Source organism: Aquarana catesbeiana, linkage group LG10, assembly GCF_042186555.1.
Source record: "Aquarana catesbeiana isolate 2022-GZ linkage group LG10, ASM4218655v1, whole genome shotgun sequence".
Lineage (NCBI taxonomy): Eukaryota > Metazoa > Chordata > Amphibia > Anura > Ranidae > Aquarana > Aquarana catesbeiana.
Window position 1 is genome coordinate 219285103 of NC_133333.1, and position 20062 is coordinate 219305164.

The 20062-nt window shown below is 44.0% G+C and overlaps 1 protein-coding gene and 1 long non-coding RNA gene across 4 annotated transcripts in view; one reads left to right on the forward strand and one right to left on the reverse strand.

Annotated features, from left to right (window-relative positions):
• Nucleotides 1–20062, reverse strand: part of SNX19 (sorting nexin 19) — a 94537-nt gene that overhangs the window by 33339 nt on the left and 41136 nt on the right. For both annotated transcript variants that reach the window (XM_073603329.1, XM_073603328.1), the window contains exon 6: nt 17070–17197. In XM_073603329.1, coding sequence (XP_073459430.1) covers nt 17070–17197 — 128 coding nt within the window. The remainder of the gene's footprint in view (nt 1–17069; nt 17198–20062) is intronic.
• LOC141111218 (uncharacterized) overlaps nt 7404–20062 on the forward strand; it is a 94090-nt gene continuing 81431 nt past the window's right edge. The window contains exons 1-2 of one of the 2 annotated variants that reach the window (XR_012236402.1): nt 7404–8120; nt 15874–15937. This is a non-coding gene — a long non-coding RNA (uncharacterized lncRNA). Of the gene's footprint in view, nt 8121–8183; nt 8466–15873; nt 15938–20062 lie in introns of those variants that run through there. The other variant, XR_012236401.1, reaches the window with a different exon arrangement.

Genomic DNA, 20062 nt, shown 5'->3' on the forward strand with positions numbered 1-20062 from the left:
GCCTTTGTTTGTTTTCTTGTGTTTCTATACAATCATGAGGAAGACTGCTGACTTGACAGTTGTCCAGAAGACAGTCAATGACACTCTCCAAAAGGAGGGTAGGTCACAAAAGGTTATTGCTAAAGAAGCTGGCTGTTCACAGAGTTCTGTATCCAAGCATATTAATGGAGGGTTGAGGGAAGGAAAAAGTGTGGTAGAAAAAAGGTGCACAAGCAACAGGGATAATCCCAGCCTTGAATCTGTGAGCTGAGGTCCAAGGACCACACATCATATACCAAAGGGCCGCAGGTTGGGCGCCAGAGATTTATAGGGGGAGATTTACTAAAACTGGTGCACACAGAATCTAGTATAGCTGTGCATAGCAACCAATCAGCTTCTAGCCTCAGCTTGTCAAAGCTTTAAACAATAAGCCCTCGTTCACACTAAACATGGCTTTGAAAATTTTAAAGACACATTTCATTTCAGTCCAACTTCGGGGGCGACTTTAAAGACATCTGTGCAGGTCCAGCTTGTATAACAGTGTCAATTTGTTGTCCTCTCAAAATAACTCAACACACAGCCATTAATGTGGTTGTAAACCCACTTAAAAAAAAAACAACCTGCAAGGCAAAGGCATAATGAACTAGTAGCATAGCATACTAGCTCATTATGAATTACTTACCTGAGATCGAAGCCCCCGCAGTGGTCCTCGTACACTGCTCCGGACGTGCTGTTGCTTCAGTGCGCATGTGCCGATGATGTCGTGCAGGTTTAGGAGATATCCGGGGTAGCTACAGGCAAGCCTTATTATAGGCTTACCTGTAGCAAAAAGTGGTTGTAAAGAGTTTACAATCACTTTAATGTCTAAGCCGCTGGCAACAGAAGTGAGTACACCCCTAATGCTCAATAGGGTTTAGGTCTGGAGACATGCTTGGCCAGTCCATCACCTTTACCCTCAGCTTCTTTAGCAAGGCAGTGGTTGGAGGTGTGTTTGGGGTCGTTATCATGTTGGAATACTGCCCTGCAGCCCAGTCTCAGGAGAGAGGGGATCATGCTCTGCTTCAGTATATCACAGTACATGTTGGCATTCATGGTTCCCTCAATGAACTGTAGCTCCCCAGTGCCGGCAGCACTCATGCAGCCCCAGACCATGACACTCCCACCACCATGCTTGACTGTAGGCAAGACACACTTGTCTTTGTACTCCTCACCTGGTTGCCACCACACACGCTTGACACCATCTGAACCAAATAAATTTATCTTGGTTTCAACAGACCACATGACATGGTTCCAGTTATCTATGTCCTTAGTCTGCTTGTCTTCAGCAAACTGTTTGTGAGCTTTCTTGTGCATCATCTTTAGAAGAGGCTTCCTTCTGGGATGACAGCCATGCAGACCAATTTGATGCAGTGTGCAGCGTATGGTCTGAGCACTGACAGCCTGACCCCCCCCCCCAGCCCTTCAACCTCTGCAGCAATGCTGGCAGCACTCATACGTCTATTTCCCAAAGACAACCTCTGGATATTATGCTGATCATGTGCACTCAACTTCTTTGATCGACCATGGCTAGGCCTGTTCCAAGTGGAACCTGTCCTGTTCCACTCGGAACAGGCCTAGCCATGGTCGATCAAAAACAGCTTCATGGTCTTGGCCCCCGTGCTGCAGCTCAGTTTCAGGGTCTTGGCAATCTTCTTATAGCCTAGGCCAGTGATGGCGAACCTTGGCACCCCAGATGTTTCCCATGATGCTCAACAACACTGCAGAGTGCATGAGCATCATGGGAAATGTAGTTCCAAAACACCTGGAGTGCCAAGGTTCACCATCACTGACCTAGGCCATCTTTATGTAGAGCAACAATTCTTTTTTTCAGATCCTCAGAGAGTTCTTTGCCATGAGGTGCCATGTTGAACTTCCAGTGACCAGTATGAGAGAGTGAGAGCGATAACACCAAATTTAACACACCCGCTCCCCATTCACACCTGAGACCTTGTAACACTAATGAGTCACATGAGACTGGGGAGGGAAAATGGCTAATTGGGCCCAATTTGAACATTTTCACTTAGGGGTGTACTCACTTTTGTTGCCAGCGGTTTAGACATTAATGGCTGTGTGTTGAGTTATTTTGAGGGAACAGCAAATTTACACTGTTATACAATCTGTACATTCACTACTTTACATTGTAGCAAAGTGTCATTTCTTCAGTGTTGTCACATGAAAAGATAATAAAATATTTTCAAAAATGTGAGGGGTGTACTCACTTTTGTGAGATACTATATATACACACACGTTTGAGCTTTGGGGTGCACACCCTAATGCAATAGACTGCGCACATCTAAGCCTCCTCCATTTTTTTTAAGCAGGCCTGATTAGACCTGGGTGTAAACGGGTTTATGCATAAGAATGCATGGACCATCCCATCAGGTCTGATTAAAAAACTGACAGATGGACCTGATCGGATTGCCCACGTAAAAGGGCTCTTTATGCGATTTACTAAATTCTGTGATGGTCCTTCAGTGTCATACTTGCTCCAGCCTTGAACAGCTATAGCAGGGATATACAATTAGCAGACCTCCAGCTGTTGCAAAACTACAAGTCCCATCATGCCGCTTCCTCTGGGTGTCATGCTTGTGGCTGTCAGATTCTTGCTATACCTCATGGGACTTGTAGTTCTGCAGCAGCTGGAGGTCCGCTAATTGCATATCCCTGATCTATAGGATTCATATTGCTCCTGTTCATTGCTTCTGTTCTAGCATCCACTGTTGTACCGATGCATATTTAAAGTGTTACCATGTTAGTCTGTATTTCATAGTTCAAATTATTATTATACGGGATTTTTATATAGCACCAACAGTTTGCGCAGCGCTTTACAACATGAGGGCAGACAGTACAATTACAATACAATTCAATACAGGGGGGAATCAGAGGGCCCTGCTCATTAGAGCTTACACGGTCATATGGATACTGTCTTTTTTACTGGCTGTACATTTTCTAAAATGAAATATAAAGAGCAAAAAAAAAAAAAAAAAAAAAGGCAGGGTCCATAGCCCTGTGCTGGACAAGATGACACTGAGGGATAGCCCACCACCAGAGCGTGGGGGGAGCATCACCTGCTGGGAGAGCGGAAGATCAGGTGCAGGATTGAACAAGCAGTGCAGGCGCAGCCCCGCTGCAAGGGATCATTTTACTTTTCCTTCCTTTAAAAGGTTTACTTCCTTTTCAAGTGCACCCATACTGCTGCATGGAGGACTGTAAATCATAGCATTGAAAGCAAATGTATCTTACCCTTCATTTATGAAGATTTGAAGTACAGCTGAGTGATATGCGAAGGACCCCTATAGCCAATTCTTCAAGCTGACGTACTTTGTGCCAGGAATACGTGCCCACATTATGCCATACACAGCAGTGCTGTGGGACGGCTGTGACGGGTCTCCTCCAGCAGAGGGCACTGCTGGCACACAAATCTCCGCACACCGGGCACAAATATACTTTCTAAATTCTGCACGTACGATTTTTTTTCTTTCTTTATTAGTTTTAAGTAAAGTATGAAGATCAAGGACTTTACTGGGAGCTCTCATTTCCACTGAATAATGGGCAGATAATGGACAATAAGAGGCATTTAATGTGGAGAATATTCAGTATAATTACATCCTCTCGGCACAGAGGCTGCTTAATGCACTTCCCTGCCAGGAATATTCCACCGCGGACAGACAGACGGACAGACGCGGGGAATGTTTTCAGCATCATTCGTGGTAATTGTTCACTTTGTTTGAGATAATAAGCGCAACAAAACGCTGAAAATCTGCAGCAGGGAAGCAAGCTGGAAAATGACAACTGAGAGCCGGGGGAGCGAGCGACAAGCGGACGCACCGCTATCACTGATAATTGTGCTGCGCCACAGTCAGTGATATTAAAGGGGTAATTTATTAACATTGGTGAAATTGATGTATTTTGTCTCATTTGATGCTCAATTACTTCCAGTACATAAAACATTCAAAACCAAATCTTGCGATGTTTAACCACTTGCTTACAGGACACTTAAACCCCCTTCCTATCCAGACCAATTTTCAGCTTTCAGCGCTGACGCACTTTGAATGACAACTGCGCGGTCACACAAAGCTGTACCCAAATGAAATTTTTATTATTTTTTCACCACAAATAGAGTTTTCTTTTGGTGGTATTTGATCACCTCTGCGGTTTTTACTTTTTGTTAAAAAAATGTAGAAAACTGAATTTAAAAAAAAAAAAAATGTTTTATTTTTTTATATTCTGTTATAAAAAATTTAAAACGGGTCATTTTTCTCCTTCATTGATGTACGCTGATGAGGCGGCAGTGATGGGCACTGATAGGCAGCAGTGATGGGCACTGATGGGTGGCAGTGATGGGCAGCACTGCCAGGTGGCACTGATTGGCACTACAGGTGGGCATTGATAGGTGGCACTTGTTGGCATTGATAGGTGGCACTTGTTGGCACTGTTAGGTGGCACTGTGGGCACTGTTAGGTGGCACTGTGGGCACTGTTAGGTGGCACTGTGGGCACTGTTAGGTGGCACTTTTAGGTGGCACTGATGAGGCAGATGTGCCTCTTCCACTTGGGGACCGATGTCCCTGACATCTGACCCGGTGATCGGCTTTTTGTTCTACTTGCGCTGTCAGCGTGAGTAAAAAAAAAAACGATTACCGATCTTTTGTTTACATCATGTGATCAGCTGTCATTGGCTGACAGCTGATCACATAGTAAGGGGCCGGGACCGGCCCCTTACACGGAGGGAGCGTGCACAGGGGAGGCCGTCATGTGACGGCCTCCCGGGAATGCAGGTCCGTGCTGTGGCCGTCATTCGGCCATAGTGCGGATTGCAGGTGGTTAAAGCGGAGTTCCACCCAAAATTGGAACTTCCACTCATTTGTCTTCTACCCCCCTCCGGTGCCACGTTTGGCACCTTTCGGGGGGGGGCGTTTACCTGTCAGGGCTGTGGCGAATTACGTCAGCGGCTCGGCCCCCTCCTCCGCCGCCGGTGTTCTGTCAGATTAGGCGACCCATCAAATCTTGTAATGGAAGTGACGGTCCGTCACGGCCATCTTGGTACACCCCGCACTCAGCCGCAGTAAGTCTACTAGGGCTGCAACTAACGATTATTTTCATAATCGATTAGTTGGCCAATTATTGTTTCCATTAATCGGATAAAAACATACAAAAAAAGTAATATGCTATTTTTTCGTTTATTTAAAGTAATAATGAAAATTATGGGGCACTATTCCTCCCGGGAACACCAATGATGGGGCAGCACTATTCCCCTCAGGAACACCAATGATGGGGCAGCACTATAGCTTAATTGAGCAAGCTGAAAATAGAAGCTGATTGGCCACCAGCTGCACCACATTCTGAGTGCACCAGTTTTAGTAAATCTCCCCCACTGTGTTGATGTTGAATTTTAAAAGCAGCGGTCTTCTGTCAAATTAGCAAATGTGTGAGATCAGCAGGCTTGCCGCTGCTTTTAAAATTCAACATCAACACAATGTCACGGAGTTCTAAATCCTGTATTCCACGATATAAGCTCAGTTTACTGGTAAAAATCACTGTGAAATGCAAGACTTCGGTGGGTGTAAAAAGATGTCCGCTTAGTGACTTCAGACTGTAGGCTTAGTGTGGCCGAGTGCGGGGTGTATCAAGATGGCCGTGACGGAACGTCACTTGCGTTACGAAATCTGACGGAACACCAGGCCAGTAGGAGAGCGCAGCGGTGCCTCGTGTATGCACAGTAGGGACCCCGCCTGAAGCCGTAATGCTGCACTGCTGAGTTCCCTTACTGGCAATGGTGGCGGCAGCACCCGACAGCTGATGGAAACACTTTCGCTGCGGAGCCGACATCGCAGGATTCCAGGACAGGTAGGTGTCCTATTTTTTTTTAAAGTCAGCAGCTGCAGTATGTTCAGCTGCTGGCTTTTAATTTTTGCAGCGGTGGGCAGACTTCCGCTTTAAGCAAAAACAAAATTCGTGAAAAACAGAAAAGAAAAGAGAAGAAAAATATGACAGTATGTTATAGAAACTTTCCTCTCCAGCTTCCTTCTGCCAAAAATAATGCACCGTATCTACAAAATAGAGGTTGCCGGGTTATTTTTGCCTCTGAAAATAAAGCGTAGCTTTATACATGGGGAGAATCATGGAATCCACATTTGCCAAGACAAAAACAATATTTTTTTATTTTTTTTTTTTTGAGGGGGGGAAACAGAACCCCATTTTGACTGGCTGCATCTAACTCTAAAAAAATCTCCATAAAGTCCAACATCTTTTTTTCGAGATGCAGATCTACATCAATGTTTTTTTCTGTAGACAAAAAAAAAAAAAATTAAAAATACCGCTTTAATGCTCATATCACCATTATCAGCCAACATGGCATGTAATAAACTGGCGCAGATCATATAAAACAGCTGGTCAGGCTACAATATGCTCAGAAAAACTGCAGCCAATCGCACACAGGACCCCATCTCAGTGTGACCAAAACTAAACTAGTAATGTAAGATAGCTTCAGCTCTGCTCTCCACCTGCTGGAGAGGTCCCTCGGATGTTTTTCGCCCCTAGTGGGCGTAATCATTGAGGCCTTAATGATTAAAGTGGTATTAAAAGGTTTAACAAACATGTTATAATTACCTGCTCGGTGTAATGGTTTTGCACAGAGCAGCCCCGATCCTCTTCTTCTTGGGTCCCCTACCGGCGCTCCTGACTCCTCCCCCTTGGTTAGTGCCCCCAATAGCAAGCAGCTTGTGGTGCATGCTCGCTCTCGAGCCCTGCTCTATGCGTCCATAAGATGCATAGAGCCGTGGTTTGGCCATACTCCTGCTCTCTCTTCATTAGCTCACAGACTGTGATTGACAGCAGCGGCAGCTGTCTCAGCCAATTAGGAGAGAGAGGTAGACCATTGTTGTTTGTATTTGTAAAAAAATGAATTTTGGTAATGCACTAGGTCAGTGCACCCTTCTTTTGGTATTGTTTTACAGTTCTAAAGGATACCCGTTGTCCTAAGGAGGGCAGCAAGGCGATTGGCATAGAAAGAAGCTATCTGTACTATGCATCCCCAGGCTCACTACTTGAACGCAGGAGAATTACTTTGAGATTAATGAGTAGAGAGGCCTGGGACATGGGGGGGGGGCATGGGCGGGGGCCATGGGGGGGAGCAGCACACAGAAGGTTTTCTATCTTCATGCATAGAATGCAAGAAAACAAAAAACCTTCAGCCTTTACAACCAATGTTAAGTCCACTATGGGGTGAAACGCATCTGAAGGACCTCTCCTGCAGGTGGAGAGCACAGTCGAAGCCATAGTAAAAATTACTGGTTTTGTTTTGGTCACAGTGAGTCGGCAGCCTGTGTGTGATCAATTGCCATTTTTCTGTAGCATAATGTTTTTTTTCTGATTACAGCTCCAACTGTTCACCCGAAATCTGGGAATGGCGCCAACAGACAGCTGCTGTCCTTTAGAAAAAAAGCCAAAAGCCAGCCAGTGTTCTTCGAGGTCACTTTAACAAGAACCAAGGGAACACCCCAGTGCAGTGGAGAACAGAGCGGGCAACTATGGTGGAAGATCTCACCAATGGGTCCTCCAGACTCCAGCTATAAATTTAAATATCACATTCGGGCCGACCCTTTAAGATATACTTGACAAATACTACACTCTGATTAGGATCACTGCCTTTTCGGCAAGAAGAAAAATAATTTTGGCATATAAGCACTAAAGGAAGCAAAGACACTCTGTGGAAGGTTCTGGTGAAAAGTGAGGACCGTCAAGTCTGTCTTTTAAGAAGAAAACTGAAATATATCAACTATCAGGGAGGGTCAATGAAATCATTATTGCTTTGACTTCCATTGCCATGACTTGGTGAGTGGTGACCACAGTGAGGACCGTCAACTTGGTCTTCAAACAGGACACTGAAACACATCAACCATCAGGGGGCCAATGAAATCATTATTGGTTTTACTTCCATTGCCGATCACTCTGAGTTTTCTACATTCTACACATAGCCAGCAAGACGTCTCGGTGAAAATGACAGCTGCAGAGACTTTTGTCCATTCTCAACCCTGATCTGACCCTCCTGGGAGACTTGCTGTTGATCCCCAGAAGTGGCTCTTCTCCAGAGGAAAAAGAAAGGTAACCATTCACTTGCACAGAAAAGTTACATGTGGTAATCCAAAATTGTAACATCAGTGATCACCCATCAGCATCCTCTAACAACAGCCTGACCTGATCCCCTCCAGTATATCAGGGGCTCTCCAGGAGGACAGACTAGAGTCTCTCCTAAAATGGGAGGATAATCTGCATCAATTACTATTCAATTGATTAACGGCTTAGACTCTGCAGTCAGAAGATAATCAATTCATCTTAAAACAAAACCAAGAAAAAATAAATATATTATACTAAATGACTCGAATCAACCTCCCTACAGACCAATCCTGTCTCTCATTTGGATTCGAAATTGAAAATCCTCAGCCATAGGTATATTCAATTACAGTAGACATGCGGTGTAATAACGCTTGTAATGGCAGCGATACAGATCCGCGATTTAATACTGCAATTTTTTCACCGAATTGTCCCCTGATAGGATCAGATTCAGTTGTAGTCACAGTTCTATTTCCACTGGTGTCATTTCATTAATCTATTTTGGAAGATCATCTGTATTCCTCATTATTCTATCATGTACTATGATGTGATGACGTGGCTGTCCTTCTCTAGGACAGCTTGGCTGCCAACAATTTAATCTAGGAAAATTTAAAAAGTAAAAAAGAAACTCCATGATAGCGATATATATATATATATATATATATATATATCTATAGATATAGATATATCTATCTATCGATAGATAGATAGATAGATAGATAGATAGATAGATGAATTCAGCATGTTATCAGAAAATCCTGGCAGACAACGCATTCTTCTGCACAAAAGCTGCGCATAAGACACTCTTGGACTTTCCAGCATGACGATGACCTTAAGCACAAGGTCAAGTTGGACCTCTAGTGGTTACAGCAGAAAGAGGTGAAGGTTCTGGTGTGGCCATCCCAGTCTCCTGACTTTAATATCGAGCCCCTAGGGGAGATCTCAAACCTGAACCTGCGGTTCATGCAAGACAACCAAAGGCTTTGCATGACCTGGAGGCATTTTGCCAAAACAAATGTGTGGAGGCAAGTGAAGCTCTTCGCCTCTCCTGTCTCGGCCTTATCCCATTCCTGTATATATATATATATATATATATATATATATATATATATATATATATATATATATATATATATATATATATATACTGTTACTGATTAAAATTTTCGTGTTCGATTCATCGATTTTTTTTTAATCGATCAACTAATTTCAATTAATTATAAACGCACATACAGATCCAACTACTTTTAGCTGATTTAGCACCGTTGTTATGGCAACGGCCGAAGCTGAACATAGTGGGGCATGGCTAGGACATCAAACGTCATAAACTCAGCCTCACCGTGCCCATAATCTCAGCCTCACCGTGCCCATAATGCAGTCTCACCGTGCCCATAATCTCAGACTTAACGTGCCCATAATCGCAGCCTCACCATTCCCATAATTGCAGGCTCACTGTGCCCATAATCGCAGCCTCACCGTGCCCATAATGCTGTCTCACCATGCCCAAAATTGCAGCCTCGCCGTGCCTATAATGGCAGCCTCACCATGCCCATAATGCAGTCTCACTGTGCCCATAATCGCAGCCTCACCGTGCCCATAATCTCAGACTTACCGTGCCCATAATCGCAGCCTCACCATTCCCATAATCACAGCCTCACCGTGCCCATAATGCTGTCTCACCGTGCCCATAATTGCAGCCTCGCCGTGCCTATAATGGCAGCCTCGCCGTGCCCATAATGCAGTCTCACCGGGCCCATAATTGCAGCCTCGCCGTGCCTATAATGGCAGCCTCACCATGCCCATAATGCAGTCTCACCGGGCCCATAATCGCAGCCTCACTGTAGTCAGTGCCTGTGCCTGGATTACACAGTCTGCGGACATCTCCTGCTGTGTGTCTCGGAGCTGAGTGTGAAAACTTTAGCCGCGCTGTGAGAAAAGTCCCGCCCTCCACCTAGATCAGCTTGTGTGATAGACAGAACACTGCGTCTATCACACGAGCTGATCTAGGAGGAGGGCAGGACTTTTCTCACAGCGCGGCCAAAGCAGACTGTGTATGACATATAGTGGAGGAGTAGGAGGAGGGAGCGGAGCACTGCGCTGCAGCCACAGCTTGGCCCAAAGCGCCCCCAGGGCAGGCAGCCTACCAATCAAAAAAATTAACGATTAATTGTTAATTTCCGCAGCCCTAATAATATATATATATATTGCATTTACTGTATAAAATATAAAACCACATAGATTGAGTGATGGATAAATGGATTTACACACTAAATTGTGGCTTGTCCAAGAACCCCTAACATGAAAGCCCGAGTTCCTAGCCGACCAGACTAGCCCGCTCTGAGATAATGGTGAGAATATAATAAACACATAAACTAAGGAAAAAGTCTATTAGAGCGCAGCAGCTCAATGGTGCAATGAAACCCCAGGAGGTTTAGCTTACACAGCCTTCAGGAGATCTCCTGACAGGACGCCAGATCTCCAGTTGTCGAGTCTCAATTGTGTCAGTGACAGATGAACACAGCACTTTATTTCTTGTATAGTCGTACGTGCCGCTTTGGGCCTGGAGCCAGGAACGGGTCTCAGTGGCTAATGACTGGCGGGTGGCCAGGCTCTGTCACTGTTTACAACCAGCACAATTGTCTGGAAGATGTTAAACGGAAAAAATATTCATCATCACAAGTTTCAGTCTTGTTGCAATCTGTGCTGTTCCTGCTCGTGCTTCGAATTTTGAGACTCTAATATTGGATATCACATGTAGGGAACAGATGACAACTCAGTGGGGACGTTTATATTGGCTGTGCCCAATGATGGACTCCCAGGGGTTACAGAGCTGGGCGTGCAACACTCAACACGCTGCCATGTTGGTACAATGAGGGGGATTTCACATCTGCCAGGTCGAAAAACTTCTGGATAGAGCCAGTAACTTTAATATCCAATGATTTCAGAAGACTTCATGCATGTCACTATATCCAATATTGCATTGTTGGGCAAAGCACTGCATTTGTTGCATAGGTTTTTTTTTTGTTTTGTTTTTTTACACGTGGGAGATTTTAGCTATTTTACTGCAATCCTTGGGAGTAACTTATCTCCTTATGTCTCTCCTATAGCAGTCCCTCGTACCAGGTACTTCCTGATGAGCAATTTTTTTTATATGCAACTGGTTAAAGTCCAGCCTAACACTAAAATATCTGCATCTACTGACATCCACGATCTAACACTAACCTATCTAACCCTGTAAAAATACCATACCTCCACAGCAAAGCCGCAGATGACAGCTCAGCGCAGGATTGGGTCAGATCGGTTTCAGAAAAGGTATGCATACTGATTTCTCCTTTCAGGGTTAGATCCGCGGCTGCACAGATCGGGAAATGTCTCACTGCCTGTGATTAGCGCTGCGCAGTGTCAGCTTCCTGGTGGGCTTGGGCATGTGGGGTTGTGAACACACCTAAGCCCATCCTTACCGGTCAGGCATCTGGGTGGATCCCGACATTATTGGCAGGACCTCTGCAGAGCCTGGACCGGCTCTGTGACACCTTGGTCACAGGAGTGCAGAACTAGGTGCACTCTGGTGATCTCCAGGAGAAGTATGGCCAAAAAGGCTTTGGCCATACTTCATCTTTAGAGTGTAATATCACCTTAAACATAACTATTCTTAAAAATACAGACCCCCCTCCCCCCCCAACACCTATGTTTACTAACCTGCATAAGAAAGATGTACAGTATCTCACAAAAAAGTGAGTACACCCCTCACATTTTTGTAAATATTTTATTATATCTTTTCATGTGACAACACTGAAGAAATGACACTTTGCTACAATATAAAGTAGTGAGTGTACAGCTTGTATAACAATGTAAATTTGCTGTCCCCTCAAAATAACTCAACACACAGCCATTAATGTCTACACTGCTGACAACAAAAGTGAGTACACCCCTAAGTGAAAATGTCCAAATTGGGCCCAAAGTGTCAATATTTTGTGTGGCCACCATTATTTTCCAGCACTGCCTTAACCCTCTTGGGCATGGAGTTCACCAGAGCTTCACAGGTTGCCACTGGAGTCCTCTTCCATTCCTCCATGATGACATCACGGAGCTGGTGGATGTTAGAGACCTTGCGCTCCTCCACCTTACGTTTGAGGATGCTCCACAGATGCTCATTAGGGTTTAGGTCTGGAGACATGCTTGGTCAGTCCATCACCTTTACCCTCAGCTTATTTAGCAAGGCAGTGGTCATCTTGGAGGTGTGTTTGGGGTTGTTATCTTGTTGGAATACTGCCCTGCAGCCCAGTCTCTGAAGGGAGGGGATCATGCTCTGCTTCAGTATGTCACAGTACATGTTGGCATTCATGGTTCCCTCAGTGAACTGTAGCTCCCCAGTGTCGGCAGCACTCATTCAGCCCCAGATCATGACACTCCCACCACCATGCTTGACTGTAGGCAAGACACACTAGTCTTTGTACTCCTCACCTGGTTGCCGCCACACATGCTTGACACCATCTGAACCAAATACGTTTATCTTGGTCTCATCAGATCACAGGACATGGTTCCAGTAATCCAAGTCCTTAATCTGCTTGTGTTCAGCAAACTGTTTGCAGGCTTTTCTTGTGCATCATCTTTAGAAGAGGCTTCCTTCTGGGACGACAGCCATGCAGACCAATTTGATGCAGTGTGCGGCGTACGGTCTGTCCACTGACAGGCTGACCCCCCACCCCTTCAATCTCTGCAGCAATGCTGGCAGCACTCATACGTCTATTTCCCAAAGACAACCTCTGGATATGACGCTGAGCACTCAACTCCTTTGGTCGACCATGGTGAGGCCTGTTCTGAGTGGAACCTGTCCTGTTAAACCTCTGTATGGTCTTGGCCACCATGCTGCAGATCAGTTTCAGGGTCTTAGCAATCTTCTTATAGCCTAGGCCATCTTTATGTAGAGCAACATTTTTTTTCAGATCCTCAGAGAGTTCTTTGCCATGAGGTGCCATGTTGAACTTCCAGTGATCAGTATGAGAGAGTGAGAGCGATAACACCATAATTAATACACCTGCTCCCCATTCACACCTGAGACCTTGTAACACTAAATGAGTCACATGACACCGGGGAGGGAAAATGGCTAATTGGGCCCAATTTGGACATTTATACGGTGTACTCACTTTTGTTGCCAGTGGTTTAGACATTAATGGCTGTGTGTTGAGTTATTTTGAGGGGACAGCAAATTTACACTGTTATACAAGCTGTACACTCACTACTTTACATTGTAGCAAAGTGTCATTTCTTCAGTGTTGTTACATGAAAAGATATAATAAAGTATTTACAAAAATGTAAGGGGTGTACTCACTTTTGTGAAATACTGTAGGTGTGTAAATTATCTGGTAATTTTTTCCCTCTAAGACCATTCCTATTACTTGATATACATGTGTATATGCATCCTTGAAAAAGTGGAGTTTGTTCCACAAAACATGTCGAGTGAGAAACCAGCATATACAGGATATACAGTATAATGATGGTATTAGGGGTCTCTTTATGGTCCTAACAAAGAGAATTTGTGAATGGCAAAAAAAAAGCCTTTTTGAATGAAAAAAAATAAAAATTGTGCCGCTTTTAAATAAATGTTGGTGTTTAGTATAGGGGTACCACGAATAGTCCTCTGTTTCTACTTGGAACAATGATTTTCAAATGATTTATCTAGGGGACAAAAACATTTTTTCATTAAACATTCTAGATATACACAAATATTACTTTAGATTGAGGTCTTATGTCTAGAGCCGCTACATTGTGGGAATACAAATATGAAAGGAGGGAACAAAACGCATTTGGCTTAGTGAGAAATTACTATGAATTACTGCACAGTGATTGTGTGTGTGTGCATACAGTACCTTGAAAAAGTATTCATACCCCTTGAAATTGTCCACATTTTGTCATGTTACAACCAAAAACGTAAATGTATTTTAGTGGGAATTTATGTGATAGACCAACACAAAGTGGCACATAATTCATGATGATGTTGACATCATCATGAATCCTGCAAACACTGTAGGTGCCATTTTTCAAAAAGTGTTGTTACTGCTCTTTCAAGGGATTTCTTTTGCGTGGATACCGGTGGCTTTTGATAAGACATTGGAGGTGGCTGAAGCCCATTCCTAGTCCTGTTTGGGGATTTTACAAACCTCAAGTAAATGTATTAGCTAGCTGCTTCCATAACAACGATATTCCTCTTCAAAGTTTGGATGTATATTGGCGTGCGGCGGTCCGGAAGTGGTTAAAAACTGTACTAGAAAAGTAGGTTAGCCCTAATAATTTGTATACAATGTGTGGATGGCTGTTGCTTAGTGTAAAATTCATACCTTTCTACAAGCCAGGTCCTTCACAGAGTGCTGCATTTCCGGGTGCTAGAGGGGTAAGTTCAGTGGCTGAGGCATTGAAGGGCTCCAGCGTCAACCCTGCCCCTTCCCTCCTTGCTCATTCACAAAAAGCCTTGTATTTTTCCACAGAATACAAGGCATACTGTGAATAGAGATGAAGAGTTCATGGCCCATACCTGGGCCCTCTCAAGGCTTTTTGTAAATAGGGAATGAAATACTTCTGCAGCCCCTGCTCCCATCTCCGCAGCACCCCAAAATTTAGCACTCTGTTTTGGAGCTGGCTTACTTAGCTAGTGTAGTATTTAAAATAAAATTTAAAAAAAATCTCAAAGTTCAGTTTTAAACTGGCATGGTTGCCCAGTGATGCTATACAGAAATACAAACTACAGTATGTGCAGAAATACTGTGAGGCTTAATGTACACGGGACGTTTTTACAACCTCTCCTGAACAATTTAACTTGACAGATAAAAACTCACGTTCAAAACGTCAGTTTTGCCACGTTTTCATGCCGCGTTTGCGTTTAGAAGCATATATATATATATATATATATATATATATATATATATATATATATATATATATATATATATATAATTTTTTTTATTTTATTTTTTCAAAATAGCCAAAAATGAAAAACGCCTGTAAACGAAACGCAGCCAAAAGCCTGAACCACGTTTAGCAGCGTTTGGCGTCGGAAACATCGGCGTCTGAACTCATTTTTTTGCCTTCAAAGAAAAGCCTCTAAACGCAACTGCCTAAAAACGACATTAAAACGAACCTGTGTATATGTACACATAAGATAACATTGGATGAGTTCAGGGGCAGCTGAAATAAGCAGACAACTGCCTCTGAACGTCTGTTTACCAGCGGCCGTGTACATGAGGCCTAAAGCTGCACATAGATGGATGAAATTCTGGTAAGTTCAGCAGGGACCGGATGAATTTTGATCCATATATGGGTACTGTGGCTCTACAGAAATCGATCTACTGACTTCTCTACAACTGTTGTTAGAAAACTTCCTTTCGATCGGCCCTGCAGGCCACTGCAGGCCCACTGTCTGCTGAAAACATGTCACATTAGTGCAGACTGAACTGCTCTTCTGTGAGCCACAGGAGAAGTACAGCCAAACTAGCTTTGGCTGTAGGTCTCCTTTAATGCACACAGACATGATTATCAACATCTAAATAAAATTAAAGATTGTAGATCAACTTTTAATATGCTGCCAACAATGACATTGTGTGATTCACCAACGATCATTTATCCTACAAATTAAAGTGTCATTAAACCCTCCAGATTAGAATGAACTTCCAATCCAGCATGATATCCTAAACATCACCTCTGATTACAATCAGCAAATGATGTTTAATTAGCTTTTTTTTTTTTTCAGCATCATGATTATGTTCTCACTGCGCTATCCACAGAAGGGCTTCTTCTGAATCTCCAGTTTTAAGGTATGAGCAGTGCATGTATTTTATGTATTCACATGCTCTCCTTGCACTACAACTCCCAAGATTCATTGTGCTTGCATACTGCAATGCATTTATGTGGGGGGTGGGCACTGATGAATGGGCTGGATGAGATATCACAAAGGTTTCTTTACATGTTGGCGCTGAATGTGTCAGCAAATAGTCTGTAAGGAGAATGTGCAGAGGATGGTGGTTACATCCAGTGTACAGTGGGAACATGTAGAGCCAGCGTAGCCACCCTCATAGAGGAAGTCAGCTGAGCAGAGATTTAACAGATAATACAGTATAGGCAATCTCACATTGCAATCCAAAAAGGTATTTAGAGGACTATTTCTGAAGATACAAAATATTATATTTTAATTTTTGGACTGGGCTAATGCCGCGTACACCCGATCAGAAATTCCGTCAGAAAAAACTTGGATGGTTTTTCCGATGGAATTCCGCTCAAGCTTGCCTTGCATACACACGGTCACACAAAAGTTCTCTGAACTTTCGACCGTCAAGAACGCGGTGATGTACAACACTACGACGAGCCGAGAAAATGAAGTTCAATGCTTCCGAGCATTCTTTTGCTGGCTGGAATTCCACCAGCAAAAGACTGATGGAGCATACACGTGGTCGCATTTTCTGACAAAAAGCTCTCAGAGTTTTGCTGGCAGAATTTCCGATCGTGTGTACGCGGAATTAGTGACACTTTAAAAATAAAATACCAGCTGTTCCTAAAGCTGGGTTCACACATATGCGAATTGGAAGAGGGTTCCCCCCCCCCCCCCCCCCGCATCCAATTCGCATGACAGGCAAGTGTGACCAACTCTCAATGGAGCCGGTTCACACATGTCCAGGGCGCCCGCAGTCCGGACTGAAAAAGGGTCCGGTGTGTGATTGGGTCCGGTTCAGGTGTGAATTCAGGCAAATATTCGGACCTGAATCGCACCTGAACTGGTGAACAGACACGCACCACACCTCAGGAACGAACCAGCGGTCGCACATGTGTGAACCCGGCCTAGGAGCATTGGTGCGAGAAGAGAGAAGCCATGAAACCACACTCAGCTCCATGCTCTGTACTGGGGGACTATACAGGGGGGGTCACACAGGTAGGTGGCACTGGGATACTCACTTGGTACTTTTCTTATCATTCTGAGATTTGCCATCCACCTCGTTCTCGCTCAGCTCATCGGTCGGGCTCTGAGGCTCTGATCGAGGAAATGCCGTTTTCAATGTGTCAACAATGGCGTTCACCACAATCTGCCGAGAAGAAGCAAATAAAATGAAGGCAAATAAAACGGAAGCAAAAAAAAAAAAAAAAAAAAAAAAGAACGTTTCTGAAAACCTGAGCTGTCTGTATTGTACATCAGATTTTTATATATAATATATATGTGTGTGAGTGTGTATATGTTTTTTTATTTTTTATAACAAGCTGAACTCCACACACATGAATGTCGCTCTGTAATCATTTATACATTAAATGTACTGTATATTTCACTACTAAATATGTACAGTATAGTACCGAGGCCGGGTGCTGTGATATTTTCAGAAGCTATGTACAGCACCCTGCCAGCCCCTTCCATCAGCAATGATCCACCTGCATTGCACAGAGAAACACAGAGACCCAGTAATGACATCACAAAACAAAACTATTTTATTTAAAAATGTAATCAGCATGTTGATGAGGAGGGAGAGAGGAACTAGGAAAGGCATTATTTAAGCATGTATAAGTACCTGAATTTCACTTATTAGAAGCCACTTGCTTTCTATTGTATAACAGAGCTCAAAAGGGGGGGGGAGGCAGCACAAGAAGCCAATCAGTTATGCTGTGTTAACAAAGAGCGTGCCGATAGTAGTGGAGATCAGAGTGATAGAGAGATGAGCTCTTGAGCCTGCTGCTTCTCCTTTCACTGTCCAGTCACAAGCAAGGTGAGGGGCAAGACCTGTAAGAGCCCCTTCACACTGGGGCCGCGCCACTTTAACGGTAAAGCGTCGCTTTAACAGCATTTTTCGGCCGCTAGCGGGACACTTTTTAGCGCCCAAAGAAAGCGTTAAAACCGGCTGTGTTAACGGCGTATCCGAAGCGCTGCCTATGCATTCCAATGGGCAGGAGTGGTTTAGGAGCACTGTATACACCGCTCCTAAACCACCCCAAAGATGCTGCTTGCAGGACTATTTCTAAAGCCCCCCAAAGCGCACCGCCCCAGTTTGAAAGCATTCAGGAGCCATTTTTCAGGCACTATTTTAGCACTAAAACGCCTTCAGTGTGAATGGGGTCTAAGGCTGGCCATATGTTATGTCATTTTCTTTCCTTCAAGCACAGTTTGAAGAAATGATAAATGCTCGATTCCCCCATCATCACAGTTAATGATGATGGAGGATTCCCTCCCGCAGCGCTATTGTGTTCTGCCCGGCAGAGCGGGGAGCCTTTCCCACTGGCAGAATACAATGATTACTGCGGGTCGCTATAGCTGCTGGCAATGATTGGATAAAAAAAAAAAAAACCTGACAGACTCAAGGTCCAAGGCAGCCAAGTCTCTCGTGCAACATCACTGGATCAAGATGGGGATCAGGTAAGTATTAGGGCGGCTGCTGCACACAGAACGCTGCATAGAATACATTAAGATAAAAAAAAAAAAAAAAAACTTCTGCCTTTACTCCCACTTTAAGTGTTACTTAACTGCAGCAGAGAAAAATCAGGGCCCCTGTCTTGCCAAACAGGACTGGGTTATTTGGCAGAGCTGTGTAAATCTCAGAACTGGATGTACAGAATTACAAATCATTTTTCAAGTAAAATGTGTAAAATATTTTAGCTGCTTATTTGGCAGTTCATCTGAAGTTTAGCATTAACATTCTTGAAAAGAAATGAAAAGAAAACAATAACGTAAGTTTTTGGAGGCCTATCGAGGGCCATTTATCTTCACGGTAAAGTAATAATAGGATTTTTTATAACAGCTTACCTGTAAAATCCTTTTCTTTTCGATGGACATCACGGGACACAGAGCCTCAGTAATAACTGATGGGTTATATAGGTATCACTGGTGATTGGACACTGGCACACCCTATCAGGAAGTTCAACCCCCTATATAATCCCTCCCCCTTGCAGGGATACCTCAGTTTTGTAGCCAAGCAATATAGTCTATTAGAAGAGGGGCGGGACCTCTGTGTCCCATGATGTCCATCGAAAGAAAAGGATTTTACAGGTAAGCTGTTTTAAAAAATCCTATTTTCTTTCTCGAACATCACGGGACACAGAGCCACAGTAATTACTGATGGGATGTCCCAGAGCAATGCTATCTGAGGGGGGGGAAACACGACCAAGTAAGGTGCAATCAGACCTGAGGACCCTGTACCGCTGCCTGCAGCACACTACGCCCAAAGGCGATATCCTCATGCCTTCTCACATCCACCTGAGAGAATCTGGTAAATGTATGGACTGAAGACCAGGTTGCGGCCTTACAGATCTGAGCCATAGAGGCCTGGTGATGCACTGCCCAAGAAGCACCAATAGCCCTTGTGGAATGTGCCCTGATCTGAAACGGAGGAATCTTCTGTTTCAAACCGTAAGCTTGAATGATCAATTGTCGAATCCATTTAGAAATGGTAGCTTGTGACGCTGCCTGTCCTCTATTGGGACCCTCTGGCAGCACAAACAAAACATCCGTTTTGCGAATCTGAGCAGTCGCTTCCAGATAGGCCTTAACTGCTCTTACTACATCCAAAGAATGTAGAGATCTTTCTTCCGGAGAACAGGGATCCGGAAAAAAGGAAGGTAGAAAAATGTCTTGGTTTAGATGAAAATCTGAAACCACCTTCGGTAAAAAACTAGGATGAGGGCGCAGTACCACTCTATCCTTGTGTACAATCAAATAAGGCTCTTTACAGGAAAGAGCTGCTATTTCTGATACTCTTCTAGCAGATGGCTACCAGAAAAATGGCTACCAGAAAAATGAACTTCCTTGTCAGCAAGACCAAAGGAATCTGACGTATTGGTTCAAAAGGCTGTTTCTGTAACACAGACAGAACCAAGTTCAAGTCCCAGGGGTTTAAGGGTGTCTTAACTGGACGATTAAGACGCATCACCCCCTGCATAAAGTTTCGGACCAAAGAATGCGAAGCAAGTGG